The sequence below is a fragment of the Acanthochromis polyacanthus genome, chromosome 23 (genome assembly GCF_021347895.1).
Source record: "Acanthochromis polyacanthus isolate Apoly-LR-REF ecotype Palm Island chromosome 23, KAUST_Apoly_ChrSc, whole genome shotgun sequence".
Taxonomy (NCBI): Eukaryota; Metazoa; Chordata; class Actinopteri; family Pomacentridae; genus Acanthochromis; species Acanthochromis polyacanthus.
In genome coordinates, this window is record NC_067135.1 from 231,240 (window position 1) to 244,104 (window position 12,865).

General features: G+C 42.1%; 2 protein-coding genes across 2 annotated transcripts in view; one reads left to right on the forward strand and one right to left on the reverse strand.

The window, feature by feature from the left end:
* Positions 1-3,872, forward strand: part of LOC127532289 (HLA class II histocompatibility antigen, DR alpha chain-like) — a 27,265-nt gene extending 23,393 nt beyond the window's left edge. The window contains exon 4 of the mRNA XM_051943647.1: positions 3,508-3,872. Within this exon, the coding sequence (XP_051799607.1) occupies positions 3,508-3,629 (122 nt within the window). The 3' untranslated portion in view covers positions 3,630-3,872. The remainder of the gene's footprint in view (positions 1-3,507) is intronic.
* LOC127532288 (uncharacterized) overlaps positions 1-10,456 on the reverse strand; it is a 12,736-nt gene extending 2,280 nt beyond the window's left edge. The window contains exon 1 of the mRNA XM_051943646.1: positions 8,782-10,456. Within this exon, the coding sequence (XP_051799606.1) occupies positions 9,358-10,359 (1,002 nt within the window). The 5' untranslated portion in view covers positions 10,360-10,456 and the 3' untranslated portion in view covers positions 8,782-9,357. The remainder of the gene's footprint in view (positions 1-8,781) is intronic.
* Between the last annotated feature and the right edge of the window lie 2,409 nt (positions 10,457-12,865).

Below are 12,865 nucleotides of genomic sequence, written 5' to 3' on the forward strand. Positions count from 1 at the left end.
AATTAAAGGTAAAATCTCCTTGAAGAGTCTAGTTGGGATAGGATCTAAAAGACATGTTGATGGTTTGGATGTAGAAACTGTTGAAATTAGTTCAGAGAGACATATAGGAGTGAAGAATTCTAAAGATTCATCAGGTCTAACAGCCAATTCAAAAGTATCTGTGACATTTGTAGGAAGGGCCAGATTAATTTTATCTCTAATCAGAACTATTTTATGTGTAAAGAAGCTCATGAAGTCGTTACTGGTTAAAGCTAAAGGAATACAAGGTTCAACAGAGCTCTGACTCTTTGTCAGCCTGGCTACAGTGCTAAAGAGAAACCTAGGGTTGTTCTTGTTCTCATCTATTAAAGATGAATAATAAGTTGTCCTGGCATTATGAAGAGCTTTTTTATAGATTACTAGACTATTTTTCCAAGCCACATACACTTCCTCTGAATTAGTGGAATACCACTTTCTTTCCAGCTTTCGGGATGTCTGCTTTAAAGTCCGCAGCTGGAATTATACCAAGGAGCAAGTCTTCTCTGAGATAGAACTTTCTTTTTTACAGGTGCAACACTATCAAGAGTTGTACGCAGTGAGGCTGAAGCATTATTAACATAATAATCCACTTCTGTGGGGGTAAAATTATAATAATTGCCTTCTGATTTATCAGTAAATGTTGCTGAAGTAAACAGTGAGGGTATTATTTCCTTAAATTTAGATACTGAATTGTCAGACAAACACCTACTGTAATGATATTTGTTCTCAGCTGCTAAACAATCCTTTACTTTAAATTGAAATGTTATCATAAAATGGTCAGAAAGAAGAGGGTTCTGGGGAAATACTGTTAACTCTTCAATTTCTATGCCATAAGTCAGGACAAGGTCAAGAGTGTGATTAAAACTATGAGTTGGTTTATTTACATGTTGAGTCTAATAATGAATTAAAAGCTGTTGTAAGGCTGTCGCTGTCTACGTCAACATGAATGTTAAAGTCACCCACAATTATAACTTTGTCTGAACTGAGCACTAATTCAGATAAAAAGTCTGAGAATTGAGATAAAAACTCAGAATAAGGAGCAGGAGGACGATATATAACAACAAATAAAACTGGTTTCTGAGCTTTCAAATTTGGATGAGAGAGACTAAGAGTGAGATTTTCAAATGAGCTGTAATCAGGTTTAGGCCTCTGGTTCAGTTTTAAACTAGAATGGTAGATTGCTGCTACTCCTCCTCCTCGGCCTGTGATTCCAGGAATATGACAGTTAATATGACTAGGGGGAGTTGATTCGTTTAGGCTAACAAATTCTTCCTGATGCAACCAGGTTTCAGTCAAACAGAACAAATCAATCTGGTGATCAGTTATCAACTCATTTACTAGCAGAGATTTAGACGAGAGAGATCTAATATTTAACAGACCACATTTAATTTTCCTGTTTCTTTGCTCTGTTGAAATAGTGGTATTAATTTTTATTAAATTTTTGTGGTTACTATTTCTTTTGTATATTTTTGATTTGTGTAATTTATTGAATTTTGGTGGTCGGGGGACAGACACAGTCTCAATAAAGTTAACTGAATTACTGGAGGGTGACAGCTGTGAGGAAACTGCAGAGAGGTGTGTAAGACTACAACTCTGCATCCTGGTCTTAACTCTGGGTTGTCATGCTTTAGGAGTACTAATAAAATCAGCCATATTCCTAGAAATGAGAGCTGCACCAGCCAAAGTGGGATGGATGCCGTCTCTCCTAATCAGACCAGGTTTTCCCCAAAAAGAGCTCCAATTATCAATAAAGCCCACGTCGTTTGATGGACACCACATAGACAACCAGCGGCGAAACGACGACATGCGGCTAAACATGTCATCGCTGGTCAGATCAGGCAAGGGTCCAGAGAAAACTACAGAGTCCGACATGGTTTTGGCGAAAGTACACACCGATGCCACGCTAATTTTGGTGACCTCCGATTGGCGTAACCGGGTGTCGTTACCGCCGACGTGAATAACAATCTTACTATATTTACGATTATCTTTAGCCAGCAGTTTCAAATTTGCTTCTATGTCGCCCGCTCTGGCCCCTGGGAGGCATTTAACTATGGTCGCTGGTGTCGCTAGCTTCACGTTTCTGACTATGGAGCTGCCAATGATCAGAGTTGGTTTCTCAGCGGGTGTGTCACTGAGCGGGGAAAAACGATTAGAAACATGAAGCGGTTTGTGGTGAGCCGGGACAGCAGGCTTGAGTTTAGGACTGTTTTTCCTACGAACTGTCACCCATCCACCCGGCTGTTCGGGCGCTGCTAAGGGACGGCTAACAGATGCTACACGAGCTAAGCTATTGCGGTCCGCACCGGCTAAGGGGGCCTGGCTAGCTGCTTGCGGGTTATTTTCCATGGTGCGGAGCCGCGATTCCAATTCGGAGAGCCTCGCCTCCAGAACTACAAAAAGGCTGCACTTATTACACATATCGTTATCACTAAAGGAGGCAGAGGAATAACTAAACATGTGGCACACTGAGCAGGAGAGGGAGAGAGAGGGAGAGGAAGAGGCAGAAGCAGAAGCCATGCTAACAACACGACACAGTGCTGAAACAGGAAATGACGCAATACGCTCACCGTAACGTCAGACGTCGCCGGTCGCCGGTCACATGTCTCTATATCCACATGTTTCATGTCTGTGTCCAGATGTTTCATGTCTTTGTGTCCAGATGTTCCATGTCCCTGTATTCAAATGTTCCATGTGTCTGTATCCAGATGTTTGATGTCTCTGTGTCCCGATGTTTGATGTCTCTGCGTCCAGATGTTCCATGTCTCTGTGTCCAGATGTTTCATGTCTTTGTGTCTTGATGTTTCATGTCTCTGTGTCCAGATGTGTCATGTCTCTGTATCCAGATGTTTCAAGTCTGTGTCCATGTTTCATGTCTGTCTCCAGATGTTCCATGTCCCTGTATTCAAATGTTCCATGTCTCTGTATCCAGATGTTTCATGTCTCTGTGTCCAGATGTTCCATGTCTCTATGTCCAGATGTTCCATGTCTCTATGTCCAGATGTTTCATGTCTCTGTGTCCAGATGTTTCATGTCTCTGTCTCCAGATGTTTCATGTCTCTGTCTCCAGATGTTCCATGTCTCTATGTCCAGATGTTTCATATCACTGTGTCCAGATGTTTCATGTCTCTGTCTCCAGATGTTTCATGTCTCTGTCTCCAGATGTTTCATGTCTCTATGTCCAGATATTTCATGTCTCTATATCCAGAGTTTTCATGTCTCTGTATCCAAATGTTTCATGTCACTGTGTCCAGATGTTTCATGTCTTTCTGTCCAGATGTTTCATGTCTCTGTATCCAGATGTTTCATGTCTCTGTATCCAGATGTTTCATATCACTATGTCCAGATGTTTAATGTCTCTGTCTCCAGATGTTCTCTGTCTCTGTATCCAGATGTTTCATGTCTCTGTGTCCAGATGTTTCATGTCTCTGTTTCCAGATGTTTCATGTCTCTGTATCCAGATGTTTCATGTCTCTGTGTCTCTGTATCCAGATGTGGAGACCACCCAGCCAGGTGTTGGACCTGCAGTGTTCTGTGGAATCGGTCTGACCATCGGTCTGCTCGGCGTGGCAGCTGGAACCTTCTTCCTCATCAAAGGAAACGACTGCAGCTGATTTGCGGGGGCTGATGATGTCATCATTGTGTGGTGTCGAGTCATCAAGACAGAATGCAGAGGTTTTCTGTTTTGTGTTTTCTGTGATTGTAAATGATGTCATCAAGCTTCCTGCTTCTGAATCATGAAGAACCTTAGACATGTTTCCATCAGCTTCAGTGTTCTCTGATGTTCTCTTGTGTTCTTCTCTAAGTGTTCTCTGATATTCTGCTACACCAATAAAGTGAAATGAGTCCAAATCAAACATCACGTCTGGTTCTGTTCTCCCCAGTTCCTGTCAGAGGAACATCAGCTGTAGTTTCATTGATGGTGTTTGTTGGTGAATCAAGTTTAGAACCTGTTGAGGACAAATGGAGACAGAAAAAAATTAGACCTAATGATGGAGGTGTCACGAAACATGAGATGCGAACCCAAGCAGCAGGCAGAGATGGAGGGTGAATTAAATAATGATTTAATACCAATAAAAATATATAAACCGAAAACTCTTAATAACTAAAGCAGGAGGGAAGTGACAGGGAGAAGAAACTGAACTAAACTAAAGGCGGACCCGAAGGCCGAGGTAAAACAGAACTTAAAACTGAATTAAATAAAAGGGGAAGGTGGCTTACTGAGTCCAGTCCAGTATCGAGCATGTGGAAGAGGGGGAGAGCCGACAGAGCCGGTGGAGGAGTGTGGCGATGGCTGGAAAAACAGATGAAATCATCCGGGGGGAGACGGGGTCTGAGGAGCAGGAATGCAGCAGCGAAACAGAGTCCAAGGTGGAAAACTGAGTTTGGGGAGTGACGAGCAGAGACGGTGAGCGGCATGAAGCGTTGAGCAGGATGCGAGTGTAACAGGGAGGGCGAGTCAATGATCCAGCATCGGCTGTGCTGCGAGACAGCTTAAATGCCATGCTGATTGATTATTTGCGCCGGCTGTGTACTCAGCACAGCCGCCCGTCATTGCGCTGATGAATCAGCTCGTTGGTGCAAGCGGGGCGTGACAGTAGGAACCACAGTTCAACCAATCAGAGGTCACTGAAATTAAACTGGAATCTTTCTAGAAAATTCAATGAAACCATGTTGGAGGCTAGTTTTATCTGGACCCCTGATCACTCTGATCAGTGATGTCATCATTGATCAATGATGACATCACTGATCAATCATAGAACCCAAACCAGGAAGTAGAGTTTCATCTCTGCTCTGCTGCTTCCTTATGGCTCTCATCCTCCCAGTATCCATGGAGACATTCTGAACCCCCAGATTCTATCAGTCTGACATGAACTGTTCACAACAACCTGATCTTCATCACAACCCAACAACAGGACAATTAGCTGGACCTCTGTCATCTAGACCTGGTTATTGATCTGATCACTGATCATCTACTGATTATTAATGTCTGTAGCATATGTTGCACACTTGGACAGAAAGGGGCTCCAAGTGTGCATGAGTTTAAAGTTCTTTTAATGTATGTTCTCCCTCTTCAGATACACATGCAAAACAACACCGACAAGTTCACCTAGCTACTATCAGACTTCCTCCTCGGTCCGCTCATTGACGTACGCACACCTGTACGTCGTACCCCCCCAAAAAGACCCCCTTTAGCTATCTTCTGTGCGTGTCTGAATTGCTAGTGAAGAAATAAAGCTGGAGCTTCATGTTTACACCTTTTGCAATTTACTGAAGTGACTTCTGCATAAGAACGTATAGTATGAGGTAAGGTTACTGTCAAAAGATTTGTGAGTGTACACATAAAAAGTCGTGGACATATTAAAAATGTGTGCGTGTTAACCTGTAGTTGTGCATGAATAAAACATTTGTAAACTCTTGTTTAAGTCAAGACGTGCATAGATTATGCAGTGTATACATTCTGTGTGAGAATACAACTCATACAGTTACAACTTTACTGAATTACAAATACGAATTGCAGTTTACAGACATGCTTTCTTCAGAGTGAATACGAATCTGACAAGCGTGAAATAACTGTCAGAACTACGTCACGGGGTCACAGGCATTATGTATCGAGTGGAAGATAACATCGATTCTACAAACTGCGCATGTCAGAAATTCGGCCCTGGGTTCAATTTCAAGGCGCTGAGATGGCAGAGGATGCGGACGCAGCAAGGAGTCAGGTAATGATAACCTCTTTTTACTTTGTTCTAATATGATATTCAAGAGTTGGCAATGAAGCGGGTTTAATTAATTACTTTCGTTGATGTAGCCTTTGTTTCTAGTTACGTAACTTTATCGTTTTTTTTATGCTAGGTGCAGTTAGCCGATATACTGAACACGGCACACAGTCTAGTGTCGATGTTGAACAGCAAGTTAAGTTCTCCAGCAAGTGTGACGACAGTTATACAGGGGAATACATCACAGCCTGCTGAGGGACAGAGAGGTCAATCTCAAACATCTCAACTGTCAGGTCCACAAGTAAGGTACCCCCAGGGCAATGGCTCCGGAGTGTCAGTGCGCCAGGAAATGGCTAGGTATGTTTGGCACGTAGCTGCAGCGCTGGCTCTTACCTTTTATTGTCATCTGTGCAGGTTACAGGTATGAATAGCCTTCAAAAGTTTCATGTGTGATTTATTATGGTCTTTCAATTTTATTGAAAAAGGCTCGGGAGAGGTCCTAGAGTAATTGAAAATCTGCTAAAGATGTGTCTTAGCCCTGCCTCTGGGTGACATTGCATTTGTCTTTCTTTAAAAGTATTTTCATTGTTTCTGATGAGCGATCAAAAATATTTATATTTTCAGATCGTTTCCTGGACTTTTTCGCAGAGAGGCAAAAGGCAAACGACATTTTGCATCATATGTACGACCAGAAAAAAGTTTTTTGGTTAACTTTTTCCTGCTTGATAAACAGAGCCCGAAGACCCCCAAAGGACAGGATGAACTCCTACTTACACTGGCTGGTCTTGGGAAACGTTCTGTAGCAGTGCCTTTAAACATCACCCATTCAGAGGTATGCTTTTTAAAAGACATTAAATATCTGAGGCACCACCATTACCAACACCAAAGTTAAATGTTGATTTTTGTAAAAACAAGAAGTCTTTCTTTAAAACTAATTGCATGCTTACATAACTGATAAACACGTTAGTTCGTATATTTATTAAATTTACCAACTAACCATGTTCTAAAAGTTGACAGACTTGCTGTTGAATGCATATCCAAAACTTGGAAGTGTGAGTGGTGGCTGGTTGCTCCACAAGGCCACAGGTATACATGGACCTTATCTGTTACTTTTTATAGCATTTGAAAAACTTTGATTCTTAAAAGTAATGTCTGTTTCATTTCTAGGTGGGGGTGGGCAACGCAAATAAGCTGTCATTTGCCCCGACTCAGATGGATACCGTCAGAGCTCCCTTCTCATCCCCTGTCTTTCCCATCTGGCATCCCAAATACCTTTCTCCCCATCTCTCTCCCTCCTTTTCCTCTCTCCCTCACTCCAGCTCCTGTGTTTCTTCCTTCTCCTCTCTTTCCTTTTCTCCCTCCATCCAGCAGTAAGCCGAGCCCAGCCAAGCTGTACCTACTCAGGTAATCAGCTGATTCACGGGAGCCTGGACAGCTGAAGCACATTCCACTAATCATCTGCCTCAGTACAAAAGACCAGCTCACATCTCCATTCTTCACCAGGTTGTCACAATTGACTACCAGTCAGTACTTTCTAGGCCAACAAAAAGGTACGTTGCAAATCTGGAGGTTTCTAATGGTTTTTGTTTCTCTTCTGCCCAGACTCCTGCTGTCTGGGCTCTCACCAGCTCTGTCAACTCTGAAGACCCCCGGAACCCATTCTACCCACTCCTTTCTCTCCTGGACTCCCGGCTCCAGTTCCCCTGTATCTGTCTCCCCATCGGCTTCCCTCCTTCATCTGTCGTCAGCTGTCTGGAACTCTCCCTTATCCACTAATCATTCGCCGTACAATAAAAACTGTTTCATTCACCCCACTCTGGTTGTGTGGCTCTCTGCTCGGGTCCAGACCCCTGAGTGAGTGGGAATGAAAAGTGTAGACTGTACATAGCTCCTTTACAAGAGGAGATTGACACGACTCCATTACCACCAGAGGCGAAAGAATTTGATAAAATGCCCAAAGCCCCATGCAACACTTGCAGAAAGCTTGTACCTCTACAGGCTCTACCAGCCCACATCAAGAGCTGCAAGGAGGACAATATCGATTTGTGCAGTTCTTCTGAGGATGTATGTCAAATCTTCTGTTAGACTTAAAGTATTTTTTGCTGTGACTGAAACAGTGGGGTTATTTCATCCTGTTTTATGTTTTGTGACTAGGAAAACTACACCCAGGACGATATGTCTCCAGTGTGCTCAGAAAAGAGATGGTAAGATTCCTGTATTTTATTTTTATGTTGATAAGTTGACCATCTGATATTAACTTATTGTAAATGATTATTTTTTAGACAGCTGAGTGTTCTGTATGCAGAAGTGTATTCAGCAACAATGTCATTGAGATTCATGCATCTGAGTGTGGAATACGGTACTTGAACCAAAACTATTTCAGTATTTCTCAGTTACATTATAAATCAGGGTGTGTAAATTACAAATTAATTCCAACTTTTTTTGTTACTGCAGAGCTGCAGACCATGACAGCAATGTCTCAAGTGAAGCAATACATTCTTTTCAAAGGTAAAACCTCCTCTGTCTCAGCTGTTTTCAAAACTGCATGATCTCTATTGCTTTAAAAAAAAAAAAAAAAAAGTTAATTGAATATCTTTAGAATGGTATGATTACATAGTTTTTTTTTTTCATTTTTTAAAAATCTACTTTTATAACCTAATTTTCCTCAAAGGGATCAATAAAGCATTATCTTGTATTTTTCTTTATATATGTTTTTAAAATAAAGTTCAGAGGATGTCCGGAACTGGATCAGTTGCCAGGTGGATGAAGGCAGCACATTTCCTCTTTGTGTGTCAAGAAGTGACCTCTTTATTAGAGGAATGCAACAGTGGCAACGCCAAAAAAATCCTCCCCTAAATGCAGACTGAAGGTTACGTTTTTTGGGGGGAATCTGGCATTCAATTCAATTCAATTCAATTTTATTTATATAGCGTCAATTACAGTCAAATCGTCTCAAGACGCTTTACAGAACCCAAATGCCTGACCCCCAGAGCAAGCCCAAAGGAGACAGTGGCAAGGAAAAACACCCTTTTAACAGGGAAGAAACCTCGAGCAGAACCCGGCTCTATATAGGGGGGACCCATCTGCCTGCTGGCCGGGGGGGTTGAGAAGGACAGAAGAGGGCAAGGGGGAGGGATGGGAGAAGAGGGAGGGGTGGGAAAGCAAGGAAAACACAACACACATTTGGATACATGCATGACAGGATATGTGACACAGACAAAGTATAAGCTAACATTGAAAACTGACTCATAGTTTACTCTTATGATGTACGGCTCTGACATTAAACATACTCCATATATAGCTAGCAGTAAAATTCAAACAGTATGTAAGTTAGCATAACAGTATAGTGAAGGCAATGCAGAGTTGACTGGTGGAAAAAGGGAGTTGGAAGCAGAGGGCTGGAGGAAGGTCAGCAGCAGCATCCCACAGTGGACATGGTGGAGACTGGACCAGCTGGTGGAACATCAACCACAGATCTGAAGAATCCAGCTCTGGGACCAGGGACACTCGGAGAAATAGCACAGGGGGAAACAGAGTGAATGTACTGCAATAACGGTATACATATTAAATGTAAAGGTAGATAGAGAAGGGCTCAGTGCATCAAGAAAAGTCCCCCAGCAGCCTATAGGCCTATAGCAGCATGACTAGAGGCAGAACGAAGGGACGTCCAAGAAGGAGTCAGCTGTGCAATGAAGACACAAGCCGAACCCCTGTGGGTCACCCAGTCAGCCCCAACTATAAGATTTGTCAAAAAGGAACGTTTTAAGCCTGGTCTTAAAAATAGAGAGGGTGTCTGCCTCCAGAACCCAAACTGGGAGCAGGTTCCACAGGAGAGGAGCTGATAACTGAAGGCTCTGCCTCCCATTCTACTTTTAGAAATTCTAGGAGCAACAAGTAAGCCTGCAGTTTGAGAGCGAAGAGTTCTACTAGGATAATAAGGTACTATCAGATCTTTAAGATATGATGGAGATTGGTTATTAAGAGCTTTATATGTCAGAAGAAGGATTTTAAATTCTATTCTGGATTTAACAGGAAGCCAGTGAAGAGAAGCAAGTATAGGGGAAATATGATCTCTTTTGCTAACTCCTGTCAGTACTCTCGCAGCAGCGTTTTGGATCAACTGCAGATGTTTGAGAGAACTATTTGGACAACCCGATAATAAGGAATTGCAATAGTCAAGCCTGGAAGTAACAAAAGCATGAACTAATTTTTCTGCATCACTCTGAGACAGAATGTTCCTGATTTTTACAATATTACGCAGGTGAAAAAAGGAAGTCCTACAGACTTGCTTTATGTGTGAGTTAAAGGACATGTCCTGGTCAAAAATAACTCCAAGATTCCTCACAGTAGTACTGGAGGCCAATGTGATGCCATCCAGAGTAACTATTTGCTTTGAAAGCGAGTTTCTAAGATGTTTGGGGCCAAATACAATGACTTCAGTTTTGTCTGAATTTAGCAGTAGGAAGTTAAAAGTCATCCAGGTTTTAATGTCCTTAAGACAATCTTGCAGTCTAGCTAACTGATCAGTTTCATCTGGCTTCATAGATAAATACAATTGTGTGTCATCTGCATAACAATGGAAGTTAATACAATGCTTCCTAATAATATTGCCTAAAGGAAGCATGTATAATGTGAAAAGTATCGGTCCTAAGACAGAACCCTGAGGAACTCCATGATTAACTTTAGTATGCTCAGAAGAGTTATTGTTGACATGAACAAACATACATCCACACACTCACTGGACAAAGAACAGGACAAGAACACTGTTAGGTGATAAAAAGGTGGTGAAGTGCTGGTAACCTCTCCCTCCAGAAGACAGGTCATGACTCCATGTGTCAAGACTATGGTCCCGCTGGGCCCAACACTGACAGTATAGATTCTGATACTCCTGACAGCAATTGTATGGGTATCTATGGTTAATGACATTCACAGAAGTAAAAGATACTACTTTGATGACGATCACCGTGATAATGTTTGGTTCCGTATGGTAAATTTGACAGCAAAAAGTTTAAATATGTCTGACTGCTATGTGTGCTCATTTATACCTCAACATTCTCTGACCAATCCATGCTTAACACCCAAACCAGTTCCACTACATGAAGTCATGTGTGTATTGGCCATATTTACAGCAATGACTACAACTCCGGCCACTAACTTTATGCAATTCACCCAGTTTTTACCAAATTGCACCACTGTTGCTGATTATAACTTACTACACTGGAGAATGCCTAACAATTTCAGTATGAAGACCAATGTGACAAATTTACAGGGAATCACAATGGCACGCTATCCGAACCCACCATCCTTATGTTTCAGGAGAGACTGTGCTGGGGGAGATGTGGACCTAGGCGTGGTAAACTGTCTGAGTTACTTTCCCGTGGAAGGTACTTTGAGCCATCCCCTCTGCAGCATTTCCAAGTGTAAGGATAGCTGGGTAAAACCAATTGACTTTACCGAGGTTGGAATCCGTAGCAGGATGAAGGGATGGGTATCTGAATCTGTCATGAACACGATGATTCCACATGCGGGGGAATATTCCTGCCCGACTGACCACGTTTGGGTTTGTGGTCATAAGGTCTATCTGTACCTCCCCCAGGTGTGGTGTGGTGTCTGCTACTTGGCCAAATTATAGCCTGGAGCTTTTGTGATTCCCAAGTCAGATGTCACCGCGATTTTAAGTACAACATCTAGAGGTCAAAGGCGTTCTATCCCAGACACTACTGGATCTCCACCACTAATATCAGACACTAGAGGTGTCCTTATGACACTTTTTCCCACGTATGGAACAGCGTATCTGGGAAATAGGATGAATGACATGCACTGGGAACTTGAAGAACTCACAAACACAGTTCTTCATCTAGCACACCAACTTAGAGATGATCCTGAGAAGAAAGCCATGAGGGCCATGATTCTGCAGAATAGGACAGGTCTTGATTATATTTTGGCCTCCCAGGGTGGTCTCTGTGCGGTTATTGGTGAGCACTGTTGCACGTTCATTCCTGATGGTACATTAACTACTCTCACATTGTTGACCAACTTGAACATCTGAAGGACAAACTGACCAAGGATGCGGATAAGAGCATGAGTTGGGAAGACTGGAGCCCCTTGGCATGGTTTACCTCTGGCAGTTGGTATAACATTCTGTTAAAAATATTAACTCCAATCCTTCTCGTAATATTCTTATTTTTCATTTTGACTGGTTGCATCATCCCATGTTTCAATGCACTCATGACCAAAACCATAAGCAGGACCGTGTCAAAAGTAATGTTGAGTGATGAAATAAGAGCACTAATGATAAAAAATTCTTCTGAAATCAATGAAAAGGTGTAAGTTCTTGCTTACTGATGCACTCTGAGTGTAAGTTGATGAAAGTGTTATAAACATGAACATGTTACAGAAAACCTCACAAGGGAGTTGTAATAATGTGATTCTGAGAAGTTGACATTCATCAGTAATAAACAGGAGGGAAATGTTAGAAGAATTACACTTATATTAGAATGATTATACTTATGAGGTTATCATTGAGTGACTATGAAGAAATAAGGACTACCATCAGCATTCTAAGTTGTGACCATGCATGTGTTCGTTAGTAACAACAAGAACAAAGCTGACTTGTTCCTATAGTGAGCTGTCTTGCTCTTATGATAAGATCATGCAAGTAACACATGTTCTGTCTTTGTACTGCTCTGATATCTTATGACTGACGTATGATGACTTCTCTGTGTGAGAAGGAAATAAAGAGACAAGGAGAGAGGCAGGCTCTTTAGAGTTTGTGAGGCTGTAGTGATGCATACTACAGAACTGTAGTCTCTCTCTCTCCCCTTGTGCAAGTAAAAGACCGGAGCTCGTGAGTGCTGTCCTTTATTCCTGTGCTGTTTGTGTATTCTTCAGGTTTGAACCTAACAATAACACAGATTTGTAACAGCCTGTATGTAATCTCACAGTCCTCAGCGCAGTGAGCTACAGACCTGATAAATTACAGAGAACAGAAAACACCCAACAATCCACAACTGTCCTTTGGATTCTCCACAAGTGACAGTGAGATGGAATAAAAAAAAAAAACAACTAAATTAGGGAGAAGAAGAAAACATCTCCAACAGAACCAGACTCAAGGAAGGTGGCTATCAGCT